Here is a 24,907-nt window from a genome sequence, read left to right on the forward strand (position 1 = left end):
TCTTCTAAAAGTAAAACGAAAATTATCTTTTCTTTAAAGTCCAAGAAAATGAGATTTTTATTATAAATTGTCATGGAAGTAAATTCCCACGTTTTTAATAGATCAACTGCATTATTTGCATAATGATGACGAACCAGTCAAGTAACTCATTGTATTAAATAATTGAGGAAACTAAATAAATAATAAAGTCATTCTATAAATACATACATACCAAGCTTAGAGAAGCAGCTTATATTTGCACAGTATTGTGCAAAACCTTTCGTGTACACATCTCTCCTGCCAGCAAAGCTATGGCAGACAAGAACAAATACATGCCACGTAATTTCTCAAGAAGAAAACTCTCCATATCCAAGCAGCTCTCCCTGGAATAACAAAATATCCAGCACAGTTGTTTCCATACCAAACCCAGCTTCGTAACTCCAGCCAGTCTTTAAAACTGAAAGCTCTTTAAGTTGAACAATAAAAACGACTGATTGAAATTGTTTTGGCAAAATAATTTGCTGTCAGAGAGTCCCGGAACACCAAGGAACATGAAGAGATACTGCAGAATAAAATAGTGTTTGCACACACCCTGAACCTGTTTCTAAACAAAACTGGAGTGTTAAGAAAAACACTTCTTTGATCCAAAAGTCAGCGTCAGGTTGCCGATGTTACTTCACGACAGAAACAGTGTTCTCATGTTGGTTCCCAAATAAGTGCAAGAAGAACTGAAAAGCCACGCTGATGTGGACAGGGACAAAGATGTAAGCAGTGTATAACACCATAACTAACATAGTAATGTTGAAGGTGTAGAAGAGCAGTTTTTCCCAGGGCTCCATGAGATAGCTGCAGGTGATGAGTTCAAACTGGCAGTACAGCCAATAGAGATAGGTCTTTGTGCTCTTAAGATCCATCTTCAACCCCGTGCCACTTTTGAAAGCCTTCCCTATTGCAATAAAGCATAGTTAGTAGAAATAGAAACCTTACCAAAAAAAAAAAAAAAAAGGGAAAAAAATATAAAAACATCATACGGGCAGCAGATCCATGCTACTCAGTTTGCTCATTTTTAGTAAACAATGTTTTAAAACCACAAGAGATCTAAAATTCCAAGATCACAAATAGACTTTAAAGCATAAAACATGATCAGATGGTAACAGAGTAGCGTGAGTCATAGCTTTACCCATCCCATAAAAGGCTTCATTTGTGTTCCTTTTTCCCTTCCTACATTCACTTTTGAACATGACAGCCCAGTTTAGACCACTGTGTACTGGGCACTATTGTTTAGCAAGGAGGCTCCACAATATCTCTTATTTTCCAGAAGTTGGTTACCCAACAGTTGTTGCAATTCCCTTCTCCCAGCCAAACTCTACTTTCATAACTTTGCCTTGCACCAGATTATTTATGACTCTGCTGAAGTGGCTTAATTCAAAAAGCCCTTCGAGCCCTCTCCCCTTCACCACTCGTGGATTTTGACGTAGAACTTGGCTACAAGCCTGATTTCTGCTACTGCAGACTGGATTTTATGTCACGTGCTTCATTTGCTGCTGGAATGCAAACTGGGAGCATGCAGAATACCACACATATAGAAGTAGAATAAAATGAAACTACATACAGATTATCCAGCTGCTTCTGCAACAGAGATTGAATTGACCTCTTGCCAGAATGAAAATGTAAATTTATTTTAAAGCTTTGTGTTCAAATTAATGCTAATAATTATTGAGTGTTGTATGATATAGTCACCAGAATACAGAACTGGAGAGGGAAAGAGACAACAGGACTATTTCAGTTCCTGGTGCTTCCTGTCATTTGGTAAATAAGAGGAGACAAAACAAAAACTGTGATTCCCCACTTTTTAACTGGAAAGTTAAGAACTTCTGCTGGTGTCAAAATCTGTGGAAAAATACTTGTCCCACGGGAATTAAACACAACTTCATAGATCTATATGCAGTTGGATTTTATTCTAACAAAAACTACTTGCTAAAGTTTTAGAAAAATTTTGCCTCACCTTTTCCATTTTAATTTCACAGCTTCCCCACCTCTTTTCTGCCTGACAGGTGAGATAAACTAGATAATGCTCCTGTAGTTAAGAATTACTATTAACTACTTTTAGCAATATCCTTACTATATCCATCACATTTCTGTACATTACATGCAGTTTTTGCTAAATCTAGGTTATATTTAAGCCTCTTATCATCAAACGTATTGCCAAGCTACTTTGAGGAAAGATTTTTCTTACCAAAAATTGATCTCATAAAAAGTAGAACTTACCTTTTCACTTCTCCCTGACGACAAAACGTCTAGGTGAGAGATGCTTCCTAACACTTCTGCCTTTGCAGCTGAACAGCTCCTGCACAGATTGAGAAGCAGAAACAAATAGCTTTGATCCTCAATTACAGAGTGTGTCCTCTACACCCCGCCCTTCTCCACTGTTGCTAAAAACTCCTCTGGCCAAAGCTCCCTGCCTTATGCAACCAGGACCATGCTCTCATGAGAGCATTAATTTGATAATTTGTACAAAGTCAGAGCTGAAGAGCTGCAGGTAGGGAGGAACATACAAGGCTTAAATACTATTTTGGGCAATCAGCAAAAATTTTTACAATTAGTGCCTTCCCTCGTTTTGAATCTCAAAAAATCTCTCTGCTGCTGTGGGACTTTACGATGCAGATTGCCAAAGTTCCTACAAGGTGCAATTTAATGTCCGTGCAAAAAGATGGTGTCAGAGTTAAGTAGCTACAAAAATGTAGCTCAATTGGTATGTCACAGAGAAGTCTCCAGTGAAGCTGTCACCTCCTGCAACCTTTGATTAGTACCACTTTCAGACAGTTCCCAGTCTTCTCTGCTTCGGCATCTCCTAGCCCCATATACACACCTCAGTCATCCTCATCCAGAAACCCCAGGGTGGAGAGAATTTGTGGACAAGATTTCTGCAAGGAAAAGATGGGGAGGTTTTCTTAAAAGTGCTACAAAATAAAACCAAGCCACAAATGCTTGAGGTATTTTAATGATCTAATTGGACAAGTAAATTAGGTAGAAATCTGCATAATACATTATGTTCTAAACTATCTGCCTGCAGTCAAATCATTTCCAACTATGAATCAGCTTCATTTTGGGAGAACATGCCACAAGCAATGTCTAAGGCATCTGAGCCTCACCTTTCTTCCCTTCCTTACCAAACACAGCCTGAGCTGATCTATTAGTAGATGCTGACCTACTCCCTCAACCTTCTTTTTCTCCCATAGTTTTCAAAAAACTAAAGTTTTCTGCATAAAAATTGCCCACTTTCCACAGAAAATTCAGAAAGGGAAAGCCACTGCCCCTGGCATCAGTAGTCAATATGCCACATGCCACCTTTCTCTTGCCAAGCGAGGGTCTGCCCCAGGAGTGCATCTCCCAAGCTGGACAAACTACTACATCTGGAAGATGTAACCTAGGTTGGGGTCTAAAGAAATGGACTCATCAAATGTGAAATTAATTGCCCTAGAGTAGGATTACTATCTCAAGAGCTCCTACTTTCAACTAGACATTTTCAGCTCCATTCAATGGAGTATGGAGGACCGGGGTGGAATAAGGAGGTTTTTAGGATTTCTTTTCTTGAAAATGTTGGTGAAAAACAGCATATACACAGAAGAAACAACATTTGACTACCACAGTGCCCACGTTCTCGGCAGGTCAGCATCCCTGCTTCATGTTACTCACCTTCCCTGCAAGGTGGATCAGTCTCTTCCAAATCCTTTAGCAAGATGCACTGGCAGAGCACCAATTACCAGGAGAGCCGAAGGCAAGGCTGTCACCTCAGTGCTCTCTCAATCCTACCTGAAAAACATTTGCATAAAAGCCAGGAAAACTCAGGCAGGTACTTCTGAAGTTCTGAAGTGCAAAACTGAACAGATGCTTTTATTCTTTTCAATGGTTCTCCACTAGTTCTTTCAAGAACAAATTCCCCAAGTTGAAACAACGCAGAAAGTGAGACTTGGCTGGGTTTGCTTTAGTTCTGACAGCTTCAAAACCAGTTTGTACCTGACAGCTGGGAGCCATTGTGAAAAAGATAGGTGGTAGTGCAGAAGATCAGGCAATTTGACAGAAATAAAACGTCAGGGTAAGCAGAATCCGTTCCCAACGTGATGCTGTAAGCAGATCTTGGATGGTTGCACGTAATGCCCCCAGGCATCCTCTCCTCCTCGCTTTCTGAGCAGCCACTCCTGCTGCTTTTCCCAGCTCCTAACCAAAGGAGAAATAAGAACTCATGAATATCTTTCACAATTCGTAATCAGATGTGTAGAGCTTCACTCAGAATACAAAATTTGCCTGAAATGCCTACCTTTTAAGGCAGTTTTAGCCTATGTGCTTAAGATACTTTTCCCCACATTAAGAAGAAACAGAAATAGTCTTCAAGACTAAAAAAAAAAACCAAAACCACAACAACAACAACAACCAAAACCAAAACCATACTGCTACATTTCATAAGACACTGTGATGGATGACTGCAGATGCCTGGAGAAAGCATTATTTTGCAAAGATCTTACTCTGAAGATCAGGAAAGAGACTCTCCTGGGTAGCACTCTGTCCCAGAGGGGCTGGTCCCTTGTTTTCAGGTCTCTTGATCGTGTTGGCCACACAATTAAATTTCAAAACCTCTTTTTACTGCTTCTCACCATGGTTTCCAGCCAAACAAATTCAAACATAGTCACATAAAAGTCATACAGTGACACGACAATAATTCTCCCCAGCAAGAGGAACATGAATTAAAAAAGCAAACCAGAAACATCCCAATCACCACAGCACTACAGGAAATCACCAGCTTCCCTTTGATAAGTTCAGTGAGGTTCCCCATATGGAAAAACGTCGAATTCTGGTTTATACAGAATTTAGCAGATAAGCTCCATAAGCAGAATTAAGGGTTTTTTTTCCCATTATTTCATGCCTTATAATGGGATCCTCTGATGTCTAATAAGGTGTAAACCCATACTGAGGCATTTGCTCTGCATTTGCCTTCAGAATGGCTGTCTTCTGTGTGGCTTCTCTGCTGTCTAGTAAGGACTATAGAGGGAGGTAGATTCAGATTGGATATTAGGAAAAAATTTTTTACCATGAGAGTTGTAGAACACTGGAACAGGTTGCCCAGAGAGGTGGTGGATGCTCCATCCCTGGAGACGTTCAAGGCCAGGTTGGACGAGGCCCTGAGCAACCTGATCTAGTTGTAGATATCCCTGTTCCTTGCAGGGGGGCTGGACTAGATGACCTTTGAAGGTCCCTTCCAGCCCTAACCATTCTATGATTCTATGATTCTATGATTCTATGACTACGTCATAATGCTGCTTTTTTCTTCTTGGTCATCTCTTTTGACAAAATTTGTATCTTTAATTTCAGTACTTCTTTTCATGATTTAACTGAAATTGGTCATGGGTTAAAAAGTATGGTATGTGGGAGTATAGAGAGATCAAGGTAATGAAAGAGAATAAGCCTCATCTCCATAGAAGACTAAGCTAAAAATGTCTGAAATATCTCTGCCTCACACATATACACTGTGGCAAGTCATTTATCTGTCTACTTAAAATTAAGACACTGGAGAATAATTGAAGCAGAAAGTCAAGGTGACCAGAAGAGCTTTCTCTCTAACCTACCCCATCTGTCCATCCACACAAAGCAGGGCACAGATAAGTTTGTTTTGTCGTAATAGGATATTTGAGTTGATCTGATCCCTTTTGGCTCCAGCACCGTTTGGAAAGAATGGAAAGAAGCCACAATGAATGACTAACACACTGGGGACTCAGCCTTCTGCAGCTCTCCACGGCAGCCAGGATCTGCGTGTGCATTAGTACAAGCTCTCCTGGCTGCAGCTGCAAGTCCATGAAGCAGTTCTTCTTGACCTGGCAACCTTTTCCTGTCCTCTCCCTCACGCTGGCAGGGAGTGCACAAGGGAACTAGTCAACGCTGGCAGGACAAAGATGTGCCAGCGTCCTCAGCCCACACACAACCTGACCACACAACTGCAGGCACTGGAGGAAGGGACAGGATGGAAACGCGTAACAAGGGCAGGGAGATGATGGAAGGTCGGGCAGGCCAAGGCAGCCCAGGCAAAGATGAGCTTAACCTGCTACATAAATAGTGGTGTCAACCTCCTCCTACGAACATCTGCAGCCTCTGATAGTTGTCCTCTGTCCTCAAGACACCCAAGCTCCAGCTTCACAGCACAGGGAAAGAAACTCAGCAATAAGGAATGATTCATACAGTGAACTGGTAGCTTGACCTGCCAATAGAATCAAGCTGCACCAACGAGCCTATGGAATATACACCACTGTTCTTGGAAAGGAGAAAAATTGCCCCATAGTGCAGAATAAGCCAGTTCTTAGAAAGGCTCTGTTCTGCATGCTGTAAAATACCTGGCAAGTGGCTCCACAATTCCTGGCACCAGACAACAGGTTTATCTGGAGTGGTATCACGCCTGGAATCAGGCTGCACAACACCACGTAACAACTAGATGAGGAGCGTATCTTGATGAGGAATGTATCTTGGCTCCAGCTTATAGAGACATGACCTACTGCTGTTTGTAATGCAAATAACGTATTTTAATTATAACATTGTTGTCTGCAAGAGTCATAGTATTTCCCAGCATGCTTCCCCACACCTGGCTAGACCAGTTCAGGAACTTTTCTAATTCTACATCAAGACAGATGATTAAGTAAGTGAAAACTATGGAGGCTAGTGATCTCCAAAAGCACAAGGGATATGCATAGTTGGCCCAGAAGGTTTAAACACAAGAGTATTTCAACTTGAAGTAAGATAATATCACACCATTTAATATGTCATGAACGGAGCGTTTCATAAAAGTTGCACAGTGAAGCACCTAAGTCATGAAGAGCGGTGAACCTAAACCTTCCCAGTTTCAATCGCTTCTTATCTTACCACGCGGCTCACTCACATAATTTTTTATTTAACTACAACTGACGCACAGGAAGCTCCAGCAAAGCAACTTTCTTCTGCCACCAGTGTCCCAGCAGTATATAACACAGGCTCTCGTGCAGCAGTCTGCTGTCGCAGTTCTTGCACGTCTGCTCTCACCGAGGTCAGGGGTTCTCCTCTAAGCGTGGTTCAAATTCATCACGTTTTCCAGCTCCAGGCTGTGCCTTGTTCTTTCACCTGGCAGCCTTTCACATCCCTTTCCGAACTGAGGATGGGTCATTTAGGAACAGAAAAGACACGGGAAGCTATGTTTTCCTGCACTGAGCCGCTAAGCTCTGCTTCCTCCCTCTTGTTTCTCTAAGCTGTTAACCATGTTTCTCAGTTCCAGTTCTTTTCCCCAGTGTTCCTCATGCTGTGGTTATCACTCAGCACGTCACCGATGTCGTTTCAGATGCGAAGCAAGTATCACTGAAAAGGAAAAACTGCCTAAAAGGACTTTAAAATCTAAAACTGTACTGATACAAACCCATGGCTGTGAGTCGCAGAGCTGAATGCCCAGTGTGGGGCTAGGAGCTGATTAAACTGGGAGCTCTGCTAAGACCAACATTCTCCCATTCTCTATTTCTAGGATCATTCTGTAGTTTTTAAAACAGGAGTGACACAACCCTAGCTATCCTGCAGACCTTCAGTACACCTTATACAAGGAACTGACTGAAGCAGTAAGAAGAAATTTCATTTGGTTTTTAGTAGAGAAATAGCCGTGGTTCTTCTTTAGTTTAGACATTTTCACAAGCATACTGCAAATCATATGCACAATGACAGTCATAACAAACATAGTTCTGCCAAATACTGCGGAAGAATTTATTAACATAGGACTTCTTTAAAAAAATAAAAGTGCATTTTCTCAACCAGATCATTTATTCTGTAAATTATTCTAAAATCATGCTTCCTGTCATTAACCTATCTGTCAGGTATATAGAAAATTACAGAAAATTCCCTCCTAAAAGTGACACCACAGTAGAGTGGCACGGGATGGGAATTGGGGACTTTCCATTAGCACTGGTCAGGGCCATCACATCCTGCTGCACTGCCATCTCTTTTTGTTTCTTCTCCCTCCTCATTGAGATCAGAAGGATGTGCACCTCTGGTGAACAGTAAGTAAACATTCCAACTACATACTTCAGTGAAATTCCACCTTCAATTAAGACCTCTGAAGCTGACTGCCAAGTACTCCTGCAGCAACTGAGTCTCCAGAGATGACAAAAAGCTGCTGCAAACATCAGTTGTGCTGCCAGCAAACACAGTTGTCTCCCCCATGTGCATGGAGTAGAGGGTTTCTATATATAGGCTCAGGATGGCAACAGCTGCAGTCCCGACGTGCTCCATTAATGCTTCATTCCTTTTCCAGGAAGACACTCAGCTGCCTGATGCCGTCACAGGCATTGAGGGAATCCCAAAGCCTTCATGACTTAGCCCAGTTGCAAAAAGGACAAAAAGGGCTCTTTAATGGGCAACAATTAATTTTAAATCATTGCAGCACGAAACTCTCTCCCGTCTAATGCTGAAACCACAGGAAACAGTGCGCTGGGTTTGGAATATGCAAAAGAACATTCCACTTACAGAGCATCAAAAGGGTAATAGCTGTGTGCTTCCTTCTCTCTCCCAGGTGTCAACACATACTTAGCAAGGGCTAAGAATCCACCAGAACTGGTGCACTTGTAACACAAATTAGCATAGGGTGAGGTCCAAGGACCTGGTTTTCAGAAGGAAAGACAAGGAATTAAAAATTTGTTTTTTAAAGAACATATGCAAGATGAAAGGCTATGCTCGGTGATTTTCTCTTGTTATAACTAAGGCTGATAGTTACCAAAATGGGTGTCCCTTCCTGGGCAAGAATAATGAATTCTCACTCACATCCTCTTTTACTTTAATTTCAGTTGAGGCATCTAAAGCCTACCTGAAGCTTTACCACTCCCGAAACCTTCTGAAAGCTGAATTCAGTATTTCAGCAGAGTGTAGCTGTCACCAGGAGACACAGCTGTACTCTGAGACAAACCCTACCAGTGGGCTAGTGAGGGGCTCAGCGTGGCTACGAGGCAGGTGGCCCTGGTCCTTACCTCGTGAGGGGCAAGCAGGAGTCACCAAGTGCTCGTTGCCATAAAACAAACCCAAAGGGAAAAAAAAACCAAAACCGAAACCCAAAACCCACCACAAAATAACACAAAAACTTTACTCAGCTCTCATCTTTCCAGTACGAACGAGGGGAGGAGGTTGGCATCCCTACACTTTTAAAATTTTGTTTCAATCTCTGGTGCCTTATAAGTATGAGGAAGAATAATATTCCATCTAGCTCTGAAAGGAAAAAGGTGGTATAGATCAGGAATAATAACAGAAGGATTGCTAGAGTTTTTTCTTCTGCTGAGAGACTGTCCCAGACTGCCTCATAAGTGCCTTTCACAAGGCAGAAGATGACTTTCGGTGAAATTTAATCTACTATAAGAGGAGCAGAGAAGACAATTGAAGACTCAGGAAATCATTTGTATTCTTAATTGCTGACTCCTAGGAACTGGAGAAGTAAACAGCCTCATGCTGTTATAACAGTGGGAGTGGGGATAAGTCAAGGAAAGACTGGAAGAAAACAGAAAGCCCTGCAACTGGAGCATCCTGGAATGTAATCTACCTGACAGAGAGAAAAGTGACCCATCAGTGATGCTCTGCAAATAAAAAAACCAGGGATTTGCACTTTTGCTGGCTGATATAATTAGTCATTGCTTCCTACAAAAAATTCAGAAAGCAATAACCAGACTATTTCCACCTGCCAGATCCTGCCTTTTCTTACTGTCAGACCCACTCACACTAACACGTTAGAGCTCGGCTTCCACAACTGAGACGTTTGCACCCAGAGAGGATCGTGCCCTTTCTTTGATCCCCGTCTCTGCTCTCCCGAGGAGCTTCCAACAGGAGCTCCAAAGAGGCAGTGGGTTCACCTCCCGCTGCTGTCAGACCCCGTGCTCTGGGAACGGAGGCCCGTGTTTAACAGCTGCCATCCCAGGCAGCAGTGCCTGTCGTCGCTTTCGAACCAGGATGCTCCAGGACTCACTGGGTGTCCTGTCACCCTCTCCTCTCACAACACTCATTAGTCTCTGCGCTCTGGAAGTGCACAACAGAGACACAGGAGATGTTGCTGCATCTTGTTTACGGCCGCCCTGTAACTGTAATAAATGCACCTCAGGACAGGCAGATGGATGGAGCAGAAATGTTAGAATTAATCCTGTGTTTTGGAAGTGAAACCAGCAAATCAAACACTTTCTGCTTTAAGACATTCATATTAGCTCATTAATAGTCTATATGGACCCCAGGGCAGAGACCCTTTGCCCACAATGCTGTCTCAAACTTAGTTCCAGCTGTGGCACACGAAGGGGAAAGGCTTGCTTTCAGGGCTAATTAGGATGTAGGGAAATAGTTTATTCTTGAACTGAAGAATAATGTCCTACGTGACAGAGATTTGCAGGTATGAGAGTCAGGCAGTTGAATTTGCACAGAATGCAGCAATTTGCGTTCAAAATTAATTTCCCTAGCCAGAGGACTAGAAGTTTATTATTTTAAAATAAAATCTTAACATCTATAAACATTTAAATTGTTTACGAAGAGCCCAAATACATAAAATTTATGTCTCCTCGGTGTGCATTAATTTCTCTGACTGCATTTACTTTTCATCCAGTCTTTCCATATAAGCAGCTTTATAAAATCAGAAGGCTAAAATACACAGAAGTACATATTTTGCTCAACTATGTTGTAGTTCGTTTTTCTCCAGGACACATGAATTCGAAACAGTCAGCTTTTTCAATTTAGCTCTGGCCACGTATATTTTGTGGTAGCAACTATCAGAAAAGTGGATCCACTTTATATTTTATTCCTGTGATTTCTGAGTAATGAAATCAATTAATTGCGAGTCAGAATTTGAGGCAGATTTTTTCTTAATCTTCATACATTTTCTATCAGAAAGCAAGTCTTCTGCATTTCTGCACTGCCAAGATAATCACTGACGCTGCTTCAGTATTCATATTATTTTGACAGAGGTTCAGACCTTTTCCTTGATATGAATTCTCTTTATTTAGACACTTCTTTTACATGCATCCTAGTTTGTCTAGGACTATGGCATAAGAAACAGGAATTTATTTTCAGTGTAATTCCCAAATCACCACTGGCGAAAATAAAATGTGAATAATAATTAGAACTATTCTAGAAATACATGAGGAACGAAGCTTATAATTTAAAGCAATGCAAAACCACTCTGTGGAGTTGTTATTACACACTGCGTTCACGTGCACGCACATGAGTGGCTAAACAATACGTATTGTACCAGTGGCACAATAATGCTAATTGGGTATTTATTCTGTTATGGAATATTTACTTGTCAGCTTTAACAGTATTCCTGTAAAATACTGTTTTGTGTGAAATTCCTCGGGTTTTATCGCTGTCTTCTGAAAACTATTTCATACCGTTGCAGGAACTCGTGTATGGCTCAGCAGAAGTTTCTGTTCTTTAGCTTTATTTTCAGTGTAATCAAGCACTACCAGAGGGATGCTGTGTGGTATACACATACCTAAGAGGTGGATGCTTCTTGAAATACAATACAGTTATTTGCTAAACACTAAATTATTGAGAACTGGGATTTTTGAGTTTTAATCTTTGATCTGCCTTGGATCCCTCAGTGCCCGTTCGTAGTTGCAAGCTGTGAAAGCAGCGGGGTTTTGAGCCAGGAGGTTTCATTTTTAACATTTCCCTTTGCTTTTCTCTTTATGTCCTTCTCTTATTAATAGCCATTTGTCAATGTAGAATTTTCAGAATTTTAGTACAGATGTAAAAAAGTCTTCTTTTATACATATCCATCTTTATGATTAATAACAGAAATGTAGTGACTGGCCTGAAAAGACCGATTCCTTTCAAAATTATAAAAGGCTTTCATCCCATCTTCTGATCTGGTTTTAAACGAGGACATTTTCAGTCCTGGAAGAATGAAGCATTTCTACTCCATATAAATCAAAATCTGAGCTCACAGTCTAATTTAATCAAAAAAGGGAAGAACAGTTTTTACTGGAAAATGCAGACATAATCATCAAATGATGGATAACATAAGGTGAATGGTAAGTTGTATCTTAGAAGAAAAATAAACCAGAGATTTGCAGATGCAAGATTGTGTTGACTATTAACCTTTACAGTGTAACTAAATAGAAACATTTCCCAGCAGGAATTAGTACCCAGAGTGTAGCTTTTGAATCTTCATGGATTTACGAACCATGTTCAATTACATTTTTAATTCTTTCCTCATACACAACACTTTTATGACCTTCCCACCTATCAAAGCACCATAAAAACAGGACTCTGCCACTCCAGAGACCTATTGTTTCCAGACTTCACAGACTTCCTATTAAAGCCCATTTCATGTTCCATAAATTTTTATATCAAACATTCATTCCTGGCTTGCTTTCCTGTCTGAATGACATACTGGATTTTATTTTAAAGATAAATTAAATCCTTTCAGCCATATTTTCCTTACTCCAGATGTAACCCTAGAGAACACATGTAAAAATTTAATTTGAGGGTGAGAGAAAACAAAGCCCATTTGGAAAACAAAGGGCAAAATTATCCATAGTTTGTCTCATTACTACTTATGTGTTGAAATCCTCCTCCGTGTTGCTGATATAAATGGAATAGTTGTTGATCTCTTGCCTCTCTTCATGTGCAGAGTTCAATCACTAGGTATGTTTCAAATGAAGGATATTTATCAAAATACTCTTAGCTTCAAATGGCTAGAGAAAGGGACAGCTCTGAGTACAAAAAATAGTCATTTTAGCTTTAATTCTGCCACTGATTCTAACAGAAAACAATGTATTAGGCAAAGATTTAGATGTGGTTAAATGATGCCAGTGTGTCTCTACGAGTCATTAAGAAATTTGCATCTCAGGGAAGAGATGGGGTTCAGTTGCCATATCCATACGTGACATTTCACCTCTAGAAGTTTAATGCAGGACTATTTGGTGTTTTTTCAAACACCATACATTTCAAACCCGCTGCCTCTTTGGGAGGCAGTTGTGGAAGTTGTGGAAGCCGAGCTCTAACGTGTTAGTGTGAGTGGGTCTGACAGTAAGAAAAGGCAGGATCTGGCAGGTGGAAGTAGTCTGGTTATTGCTTTCTGAATTTTTTGTAGGAAGCAATGACTAATTATGTCAGCCTGCAAAAGTGCAAATCCTGTTCCTTATTTGTGGAGCATTACTAATGGATTGGGCATTGCACAGGCCACTGAGAGACAGAACTCCTGTAAAAGGAGCTGACAGTGTAAGCAGCTGATCAGATTACTGGCTAAGTGTCCTCAACTCCCATATTAAATCGAGTTGTGGTTACCTGTCAGGTTTACTGGTTATTCTCATGAACTCTACCTATGCAGAGTGACCAGCAACGGTAATAAGGCAAAAAAGCAGGAGATACAGTAGTTAACAGTGGATTCACAATACAGCAAGAAGCTTTCTCCCCTGTGTTTTAGTATAAAATTATTTCATTTACTTGGCAGAGTAGGACTCCTGACTTTCAACTTCAGCATAAAGGTCAGCAGAGAACAATGTTTTTGGAGAAGTCTTTAGCTATAAATAAATCAGTTCATAACATCTGATAAACAGCCTCCTGCAGAGGGATCCATGTAAATACATTCCATTCTTTCTGGGCGCTCTCGCATCCTTTGTTCGCTTCTTTTTCACCAGCCGAAGGCAGCTGCCAGTCATTCTGCCTTCTCTAAACAGATACCGTGATCGTGGCAAATTTTGTGAGCTGTGAGAATTCTGAAAGCAGTGGAGCTTGCAAGGAAGGAAGCTGAATTTAGTATTGTCTTGCTATCGCCAGCTTTTTCCGTATGCACGTGCAGAAATGAATCCTTGATAGCTGGAAGCAGCAGTAGGGAAGCCCGCAGCTGTTTGAAACTTGTTCCCCCATCTGGTGTGAGCTTCACAGTCTGGTGCCTCAGGAGACCTAGGACTGATGTGGGAATTGGAAGGGGAAAAAAAAAAATATTAGATATAAAAGAAAATTAAAACAAAGTCATAAAATTCTCTTGTAGTCAGATGATTTTTCCCATTAAAATACAGCTCCTATGTGGCATGCTCATCATGGTGATGTTCACCATGGTGAAGCAGATGGTGCTGTGTGTATTTCACAAAGTGGGAAGGAAAGAGAGACAGCTCTGACAGCTGAAGGTACCAGCCCATGCAGCTATCTCAGTGCAAACCACGCCGTTTGGATCTCACTAGACATATTGCCCATGAGAAGACGGAGAACAAACAAAAAGAAATGTGTTTGTCGCTGCAGACACACAAGAAGAATAGATATCACTGAAAACATACTTGAGTAGGAGTTGTGTATGGAATTATTGATTTCCTTACTGCATCCAGTTCTTATGAAGCCAAACTTTCTTGTACGATTCAGTGGAGCGTAGATATCGAAATATCTCTAAGCAGCTTCTGCCTATTAATGAACACAGAATGTTTTTAAAGTCTTCTGCGAGCATCCCTAACAGCTAACTTGTGATTTTTTTTTGTTTACTTCTGTATTTCTCTCTGTGCTTTTGTATTTCTCTTGGAGGAGGATTATGGCTCTATCCAGTGAACATCAGCAATGCTCCTGTGCCAGCTCTTTAGAGAAAGTCCAGTCTCTCCCTTTTCCTGCTGCTTATAAAATGCACATCTCATTTCAGCCCTAGAGGTATGAATGCTTGATCTTTATTTATCGACAGACCTATTTCAAGCAATTTTCAAGCACTGGGCATGAATACAAATGCTGTAATCTAAAAAATAGGGGAAGTCTTCATAAATTCTCCATATACCAATATAAAAATTACTCCATCGTCTTTGTTTGAATATTTCTCGATCTCCATCATCAAAACCTGGGAAAATAAGTGAGCCTTTTGAACCGAGTAAAAGGAGCCTGTCCCTGAGGCTGCGTAGGAAAATGAAGCCACGTGTGAGAATCAATCACATATTCCCAGAGACAAAAGGAACACAGGCTGCCTGCTTCGTGCCATTCAGGGACCATAAAGCAGTCAGAAAACCAATTTACGTGGCTTGCTCAAGGAAATCTTAAGTAGCCCAGAGCTGAGTTAGCTCTACCGTGCCTTTTAGAAGGCTCTGCTTCTTTGGGTATAGTAAGGATATGGTCCAGGGAAGGTTGTCAGGGTTGGATCACTGCTGCACCTGTGAAATCCACCGTGGCTGTAACTAACTTCTTGAAGAGTCACGGAGCTGAGTGCAACTCAGAATCTGTTTTAAATTGCGCAGACTCCGTTTTAAACTGAGTCCACAGTTAATTTTAATCTTTGAGTACATCACAAAAAAAAAGGCACCTGTAACCTCAGTTCCCTTCTCATCTCAGTTTTGGTACAAGCCTAGCTTGGCTGACCCAAGGATCTAGTCCAGAATGCAGCCCATAATGTTTTGCATACAAATGTATCTGAAAAAGTAAAAATGCAAGGAATTAAAATGTATAAATTGAATTTGTAGTCTCTTGCTTACTGCAAATTAGTCTACAATGAAGACAGGAAACATCTGCTAAATCAAGTAAAAATTAATGAAGAAGAAAATTGAGATTGCTTCATTGTTGATTTTTATCAATTTGTGTTCAAATCTGAGAAAAATTTAATAAGAATGCTGCCAGTTCATAACTAATTCAAAGTGATTCTAAATTGCTCAGCTTCTATTTATATTTTCCTTGCATATTTTGGAGTTCTTCATAAAAGTGCTAAGTTTGTGATGCATTAATTCACCAGAAAATACATTCCAAACATTTCCAAATATATCTTCACTCAGTGCTGATGAAAAGTTATGCTGCTATTTAAATGAAAGAATACTTTTGATAGCAGCTTTGGCAGGCAGGATCATCTTCAGCTTTACCTGCTGGGCTTTTTTGGTGATATTTCAGTCATGCTCCAATTCTCAGTGAGTTCATCTCTGGAAACTGACAGGGAAAAATGTGGTTTGAATAATTATGATACAGAGGATCTAACCAGGGAAACCTCAGAATAAATCAGAGAGAATTTCCACGAGTATATCATGCCCTTGAGAGGTGGACTCATAATCAAAATTTTGGGATCGTGCTCCCACCAAGGTCCAAGGCAAAGAGTCCTACTGACCTCAGAGGGAGCAGAGCTTCAGCTTTCCAGTGGCATTTCATGGTTGCTGTCAGTATTATAGTTTTTTCGTGAACCTTTTATGTATTTGGATCGCCTGGTTACTGTGTAACTACTGGGACCAGAATCACATCGTATGAGTATCAGCTTCTTTCCATCCTGCTTTATGCCAGTTGCAGACGGTCTTTACATCAGCACGTGAGCTCAGTGTCAGAAAAATGTTTTACTTTTCACCCACAATAGCCAAATTTTTCTTGCAATTCTAGAATTGTTTTAATTCAAGGTTCTGTATGTTGATAGATTCCAGCATTTCCTTCTGAAATACATCACCCGTTAATTTTTTCCAAAAAACAAGTATTGGCATCTTTTCTTGATTGTGTGTATCACCATATAATTTGGCTCTGATACTAAAAGCAAATAAGAACATGTAAACACTAATAAACAGCATCCTTTAGATTACTTGGGAAATTACATTGATTTTGGTTTCTTGCAACAACGTTGGCTTCAGGTGTAACTTACACCAAATTACACACTCAGAAATTATATACCTTGACATGAATAGGCCAGGTCTGGGATTTCCGTTCCCGTGTTCGCTGTCTGTGTGCAGCTCCCTGCACACATTTAACCTCCCCAGTATATCCAGGATGTGCTTCAGCTGCACAGCGACACGCTGCCGCACTGTCGTGGCTTGGTGCTCTCTATTCCAGAGCAGAATCTTTACCTTTAAATAAAAGATGCAGCTAAAACATGACTGTTTTCCAGAAACCTCCCTACATCCTGTGACTCTCATTCTCACTGACGCGAAGGTCACTTTATGTTGCCAGGATATAAACGAAAATCAGACATTACACACCAAGATGTACTATAATGAGGAATGGGAATTGAGAATCATGGAAAAGAGAAAAGAACAACTTGTGTGGAAAATTGCTGTTTTCATTCCACATCTGCAAATGTTCCTCTTCAACGGAGGTGCAAGATGAGCAAAATTCCTTTAATAAGGTTTCTCATGGGTTTACCAAGGAGAAGGAAGAATTTACCTGCAATGCTTGGCATTTGCTGCAACAAAAATTCTGGGAACAGCATTAGAAAGTGTCGTTTATATCAACTGAGATCAAAAGAAAGGATAAAAACAATTTGTAGAAAAGCTAAAACTTTATTTACTTGTTATCAAAACTATGGTAGAAAGCAGTTTTTAATACCGCTGTGCTGTTATTTCTCTGGAGAGCTGTGTCTGTCACGGCCAAAGAACATCCTGAATATTCTACAATTTGTTTATTTAGAACATAAAGAGATTCTACTGCATTGTGATTTTATTCCTGACATGCAAAAAGACAGTTTTATAGTTGCTATTTTTTCTATTATGATTTTATATATTAACAGAAGAAAAGGGAGATGGCTCTGTAGGCTTCTGGGAATATTTTTATACAAATTTCAGTGTTCTGACCTGCAGTGAAAGGACTAACCTGCAGTAAGCTACATGAGTGTGCACTTCTGATTTATGCTAATGACACTGTTTGAATGTGAAAACCTTGAGAAGACTTTTCAAATAGGCAGGAGAATACCGTAAATAATAACAGAAGCATCCTCCACATTTTAGCATCCAAGAGAATATTATAGAAGAGAAACTTTACAGATTTCGCTAGTATTTTTACAAGGAAATTTCCATCCAACTAAATGCTTCATGTTAGTAAAATTGTCCAGTAAAGCTGGTGACCCGTTCAGTATTGTGTCATCACTGTTCATCGCCAGGGCAAAATAATAGTAAATTCAGTTTGCAACTCGACTAAATGAAATAATTTTTTATTGTTATTATTATTAAAGCTATCCTTGTAAGTATCCAACACAAAATGAGGCTTCTTACAGTTGAAACCATTGTTTTTCTACTATAAGCAAGAAATTATAGTGCTAACAGTGTTGGTATCGTGCAGACTAGCAAACAGTGAGTGCTTTTGCCAATATCTTACTCTGTCTTTTAATTCTGGGTACCACGGAAGTTGCCTGTGAATGAAAGTTGTATGTCACTTCTTTTCTTTTGGACTCGAAATGATTTCCCATTTTATTCCATATCAGGCAACACAAACGCAATTCCTGTGTATCACAACACTAAACAGACGATTAATATATGTTTATATTAGCAGATTATTTGCTTCCATTTGCTTTCAATGCACGAAAACAAAGAATTCCTTGATAGCTTCATGCTACGTGTCAGCAGTAGGAGGGGATGTTGAGTAAGAAATGTTTTCCACACGCTCAAGTCGTTTACATGGTGTGGAATTACTAAGTGCACTTGGGAAGATGGCTTAGTGGTCGCTTTTCATCCCTTTCACGAATGAACAAAAGTCAGAGTCCTCCCCCCCCAACAAAACCACAACGAAATCCTTCAATAACAACCGATATCCCAAATATTTATGAAATTTTTATTATTGATTTCCAGTGTTTAGAAGAATGCATTCAGATCTTGAAGTTCTGTTTCTTCACCGGGGAGCGTGGCAGGGCAGGGTTCAGCCGTGGAGGGCAGGATGAAAACAGTGAGTGGGTTTGTTGGCTCACTCTGGATCAGATCACTGGGCTGCCTCAATGTTGCTTCTACTTTTGCAATTCATGGCAAATTGGTGTAGAACTTGTACTTAATACCTGGATTATTAGCAGTTAATCAGTGGACAGTTCCATTTCAAGGGCTGACTGGTGACATGGATTATTTTGAGACGACCCTGTCACGATGACAATTGGTACCTTATTGCATCTGTTTAGCAGAACAGGACTTCGCCTATTGTTCCATCTATTGTTTCATTCAGAAAGCAAAGCTTTGCACAATCCACAGCTGCAGGGCCTTTCAGATCATATTTTCGCAGCCGAGATGCTTTTGGAACCAGTTCAAATTCTCTTGTAGTATAAAATATGTAGAATGCAATGGAAGATAGGCAACAATAGTCATGTTGCTAATGGACTGCTCCAAGGTAGTATGGAGCGTCTCCTGCTCCGGGAGGCATTTAGCACAGGGAGGATCCTGTATTTCTTTGCAGCAAGTTGTTGGGCAATATATGAGTACCAGTCCTCAGCAACTGAAATAACAATGAGTTGATGCACGCTGGTGGCTGGAAGAGTGGTTTGTGCACTCTCTGGCTTAAACCCCCTTTGTTTCACTTCACAATTCCATAGTCTGAATTCAAATTGCCATCAGGGAAACACAACTTTCGTACAAGTCCCTGACAGTACATACATGTTTATATTTCATTAAAATCATGATTAAATAAATAGTGAGTAGGAAGTAGTGAGCAGTATTCTTCGCATTTTTACATTTATTTTCTTTCATTAAACGTAAAACTACATGGAATTAAAAGAAGCCGTAATACAGTTGTTACTGAAAACAAACACCATCATTACTGAGCCAATTTTGCTTGGTGGCCACACAGGGCTGCCAGCAGGTACAACCAACAACTCAAAGGGCAGTTGCTGCAGCAGATCCAGCAAAAAGCCAGGGAGAAGAAATTACGTAGGGGCACATATACAAAGACAAATTGACTGTGCTGAGGGATTTCTGTTGTCATGCAAATGCCCCAGGCACGCTAAGACACAATTTAGATAGAACAAAACTGAGGCTTTGTTTAAACTGAGAAGTTTTGCTGGAAAAGCTCTATTCACAAAATGGGGACTCCGTCTGACCGAAAAGCTTCAGGCTAGATGTAGCTACAAAGTTTGTAGTAGCAAAAATATTATTTTATTGGTGCAACTTATTTCAGCCTCTGTTGGTCACAATGAGTCTCACGTCTCCTGGGACCGCTCCTTAAGTTACCTGTTCAGTCAGCATCATAGAATCATAGAGTCACAGAATCATAGAATCATAGACTGGTTTGGGTTGGAAGGGACCTCAAAGACCATCCAGTTCCAATCCCCCTGCCATGGGCAGGGAAACCCTCCACTACACCAGGTTGCCCAAAGCCCCATCCAACCTGGCCTTGAACACTTACAGGGACAGGGCATCTACAACTTCTCTGGGCAACCTGTGCCAGTGCCTCACCACCCTCTGAGTGAAAAATTTCTTCCTTAGATCTAATCTAAATCTCCCCTCTTTCAGTTTAAAGCCATCTAGCCTTGTCCTATCACTACATGCCCTTGCAAAATCATAAAAAAACTCATAAGCTATAGGTGTTCTTGGGTCTGTGCTGTCGCCATATTACCAAACTCATGGGCGCATATTTTGACCTTTCAGGTAAAGAGCCTGTGGCTTAACTCCAGCGGATAGCGACAGATGGGAAGGGAAAGGTAAGAATTCCTTCAGGCCTGGAATGTACAACTTTGTTTAGTCCTTTGAAATACTAATAACATGTTACATACCTCTAAGATTTAAAGCAGCATCATTACACACAACCTCTGGCATTAACTTTCCCACTTCTCAGAGTTAGACGTAAGAATCAGACACAAAAAACGCTTAAATCATTCACTTTGGGCTAACCAGGTTTGGGTGTATGTAATTTACTTAAGCTGATCTTTGAAAAAAACTAGCAAAACCATAGTTTATGTACCTTTATGTGTGACATAATGTTCATGTTAATAATGTATATTGTGTAAACATAAGGTCTAACAAAAGTGAGAGCTGCTGGAAGACTTGGAAGGCAGCTCATTATGTTTTTCCCTCAAAATTTCAGGCTGGTTTTGTGGATTGGTAATTCATTTTCAACACCACTCTTAGGTGCTTGACTGTTTTATCACTCTTGGAGGCTGGTTGACGAATTTTGTCCGTGTTCAGACCCTCAGCCAGCCGAAAACCACTCCGGCTCGTTTGCGGCTCAGGCACTACTCGGAATTGTTGATGTTGCAGCAAACCTGCTCACACAGTCACAGCTTGTGACTTCCATCGCTTACCAGTTAGCAGGAAAACGACGACTTACAGAAACGAGTCACAGAAAGGGAATACACATTTCGAGCAGGTTTGGGGTTTTTTCCCCCCTGTTTAAATGCTGTCTCACAGCAAACTCCACTATCAGGTTAATAACTGAAAAATTCCTGCTTGGGTTCGCTTCCCCCTGCGAGCCCGTGAATGTAAATGCAGACTACTTGATAGCTTGTAGGGTTATCCTCTAGGAAAACCCCCGCACGACGTTGTTTCCCGGTTCCCCAGGGTTTTTAGCAGCAGCAGGGGTGGCGGACAGGGCCATCCCGGCTGCCGAAACGCGACGAGCCGCGGCCGAGCGTGCGCCGCTCCGGTGCTCCCCGCCGCCAGCCCGGACTGTCCGTACCCGACCGGGCCGCGCTGCCATTTCTGGCCCGTTTCACACCGACCTTCCCCGCGCGGCCCCCGCCGCCGCCCGCCTCGCCCCGGGCCCGGCTCTGCCGCCCCCGCAGGACTACGACTCCCAGAAGCCTTCGCGCCGCCCCACCAGCCCGTGCCGCCGACCCGCCCCGCGAAGGCCGCCGGGGCTTGTAGTCTGACCGCGGGGGCCGGGCGACGGGGAGGCGGCGGCGGCGCTCCGCCCCGGGGGAGGGACGGCGCAAGGCGTGGGGGACACGGGAGACAGGTACCCGCGGGCGGCCCTGCCAGGCACCTCCTCGCTGCGGCCGGCTGCTGGCTCCGCGGCGCGGCGGGGCGAGCTGCGAGAGCGGCGGAGCGCGGCGGCCTCCCGCGGGGCCCGGAGGCGGAGCAGCGGCCTAGGGGCGCCCGCGGCGGGCTCTGAGGGGGGCCGCGGCACCGGCGGAGCCTGCCGAGCCGAGCCGCGCCGAGCCCGGCCCGCTCCTCGTAGCTCCTGGCGGCGCGGCTCCCCCGCGGGAGGGACGGGGCGCCGCGGGGCCGGGACGCGCCGGTGGCCGCCGCCGGTGCGCGGACCGGGCCCCCCCCCCGCCGCCGAGGCCGCCGGCGGCAGGAGGGAGCGGCGGGGCGCGGGACTCGGCGCTGCCCGCCCGCCGGCTGCGCCCCAGCGGAGCATGCACTGACTCGCCGCCTCGGCTCGCAGCCATCCCAGGCGCCGCGGTGCGCGGTGCATGGTGTGGGGATACACGGTCTCGATAATAAATGATAGAGGATACAATGACTTTGCTGTCTCTGCTGGGTCGGATCATGCGTTACTTCTTGCTTAGACCGGAGACCCTGTTCTTGCTGTGCATCAGCCTGGCCCTGTGGAGTTATTTCTTCCACACGGATGAGGTGAAAACCATTGTAAAGTCCAGCAGGGATGCGGTGAAGATGGTGAAGGGCAAAGTGGCCGAGATCATGCAGAATGACAGGCTCGGGGGGCTAGACGTGCTGGACGCAGAGTTCTCCAAGACCTGGGAGTTCAAGAGCCACAACGTGGCTGTCTACTCCATCCAAGGCCGGAGGGATCACATGGAGGACAGGTTCGAAGTAATCACTGACCTGGTGAACAAGACTCACCCCTCCATCTTCGGGATATTTGATGGGCACGGAGGAGAGGCAAGTGCTTAGCTGGAAAAAAAAAAAAACAAAACCGAAAGGTGATGGGGGGGGGAGGATGGTTGCAGGGCGAGGAACGGACGTGTTCTTGCCCACCAGGTTTGTGCGGTTATCTTGAGATGTTGTTTGGGGGGCTGTTTCTTGCTTTTCTGGGAGGGGATGGGGGGAAGTCTCTAAACAGGGAGAAGGAGCAATACTCCATTCCCTTTATCTCTCATTAGCCCTTCCGCGATCGGCGTGGTATAAATGTGTGTGTACCCCCTCTGCCCTTTACAGCAGTAAAGGTTTAATTGAAGTAAAAGCCGTTGGAGGTGGCTCTTACGTGCGCGGAATAACGATGATGACCACAAACTCCCTGGAGTCATCTTTTGTTACAGCGAAGCGTGGTGTGATCTGATTTTGGCACCGGGCTGGTCGCCCGCTCCTGTCAGGAGCCGTGCTCATCAGCAGGGGTTAGAGAGGAGTCCCCTGAAAAGCAGACGTGCCTTAAAGCCGGTGTGTTTAAATGTGTCTTCACAGTAATTCACTCTCCTGCGAAGACCAGCGAGTGACCAAGATTGAGTATCGTGTTTGTGAGTTGCATGTAGTTGTTGAGTCGTTCCAGCTGTGCTGTCCTACTTATCCCCTCCCTAGTGGAACGCCAGGCAAACCATCATTTTGAAACTTTCTGCTGTTCAACCTCTAACTTTTTTTTAGGCAGAGCGATTTCCTTTAGGTTGTGCTATGCAGTTGCTCTTACAGCTTGACGGGATGCTTCATTTATTTCAGACGGTGGATGTTGAAACTATAGCTTCCTCTTCGTTTAGGATCGTGGTGCTGCCACACAGCTTTTTGTTCAGCACAAAGCACGTGTTCCATAACTGTGGAAAAGGACAAAGAATTTGTCCTTGTCTGACAAATCAGCTGTAGCAACCATTGTGCTGAGAATGAGATTACTTTATGGGTTTTGTTGGGATGATGGAAGCTGGAGGGGAATGTTGAAGTTTTTCAAGTAAGTGCTCCTAGCGAGGAGGGGTAAGGCAGCAAGAGCGCTTGGGTGTCCCTCCAGCTGCTTTTGCGGATCAAGTAGTTGAAGTCCTTCCTAGAGGGCGTTGGCAGTGGCCGGACACTACTGGAGGACAAGGACGGCAGCTGCTGCCCCTCTAAACCTGTAAGTGCTGCCTGAAAAATCCAGGCCTTAGGCACATCATCAAAAAGCTGCTCTTGTGCCACCTGCACGGCTGTAAAGGGGGTCAGTCACCTGTCCTCCGGCTGTCTCGCAGTGTTTTGCCCCCTTAAAATAACACAAACACTTTGGATGTTGAGAATTGTTGACTTGATAAATTCTGGTCATGAACCTGTTTTCCTTTTTATGCCTGATTTCAATTGGGGCACAGTTGTGCCAGCTCCTGGCTGGCATACTTGTGCCAGTTCGCTATTCCTTGGCCTTTGAGGAATACAGGTACCAATGTGTATGTGTGTCACAGACTGGCAGCATCTCCTGAAGGAGTATCAGCTCTGGTCAGTGCATTTGGCACATCTGGCTCTCCTGTTTTCGGAGGCTTTGGGCGGAAGGTGCTTGTACTCTGATTTCTGCCCTCTTTGCCTTTGTTTAAACTGACAGTTTGCCTTGTCTGAACTGCTCAGCCAACACAAGTTTGCAGGAATATGTGTCATGTTTTTATGTTTAGGATGTGTCGTGGGAGATCGTTACAGAGAGAAGTATGAGATGCACACTTTGACTTTGGCATTGTGAAAGGGGATCTGATTTCTTTCCTTAGTTTTGTATCATGTATGTATCTTGCCCTACACTTGTTTGCAAACTCAGTGCATTAAATAATCCAAAACTGACACAGAGAATAGCCAAATGATAAGAATATGCCCTATATATTTTGTTTGTTTGTTTTGTTGCACGTCTTGGAATTACATCCATAAGATATATTAATGATAATACTGGATCTGTGGAAATAGTTGTTTTTTTGGTATTTTGGTTCTTCAGAACTTGCTGTAATTGATTCAGTGGCAAAGTATGAGGCCTTTATGCCTGTTATTATTACAGGTTTAGCAGATCTCTCACCAAACCTAACAAAAGTTAATATTTTAAAGACGTATGTATCTAGTATCTCTTATTTATATTTCTAATGAAATCTCCACATTTTTTTAGTGGCCTTTACTCCTACAAAAATAGGTGTCTAATCACTGGGGATGTAACTATTTTCTAGTTTTATATTTTACATAAAACTGATCAGAAGAGCATGAACCGTGTGCTGTGCATACAGCAGAAAGTAAATTAAGAAAAACAGGGTTTAATCTGAGCAGGTTTTGTAGTTTTGAGTGGAAAAGATGGGATAAAAAGGAAATAGCAAAAATTAGTGCTGTTATAGTACATAATACTAAATTTCAGGTCTCTGTTTGAATTGGTTTTCTGGATGTCTTATTTTTTTTTTTTTCCAAAAAGATAAATGACTCTG

The 24,907-nt window shown here is 42.5% G+C and overlaps 2 protein-coding genes across 2 annotated transcripts in view; one reads left to right on the top strand and one right to left on the bottom strand.

Moving 5' to 3' along the window:
* Positions 1–650: 650 nt before the first annotated feature.
* On the bottom strand, positions 651–893 carry LOC104376457 (serine palmitoyltransferase small subunit B). The gene has a single exon (XM_009983404.2). The coding sequence runs from the start codon at positions 891–893 to the stop codon at positions 651–653; it is 243 nt and encodes an 80-aa protein (XP_009981706.2).
* Positions 894–22,053: 21,160 nt separating this feature from the next.
* Positions 22,054–24,907, top strand: part of PPM1L (protein phosphatase, Mg2+/Mn2+ dependent 1L) — a 98,871-nt gene continuing 96,017 nt past the window's right edge. The window contains exon 1 of the mRNA XM_086618418.1: positions 22,054–22,457. Within this exon, the coding sequence (XP_086474544.1) occupies positions 22,059–22,457 (399 nt within the window). The 5' untranslated portion in view covers positions 22,054–22,058. The remainder of the gene's footprint in view (positions 22,458–24,907) is intronic.

The sequence above is a fragment of the Tauraco erythrolophus genome, chromosome 11 (genome assembly GCF_009769465.1).
Source record: "Tauraco erythrolophus isolate bTauEry1 chromosome 11, bTauEry1.pri, whole genome shotgun sequence".
In the NCBI taxonomy this organism is placed as follows: Eukaryota; Metazoa; Chordata; class Aves; order Musophagiformes; family Musophagidae; genus Tauraco; species Tauraco erythrolophus.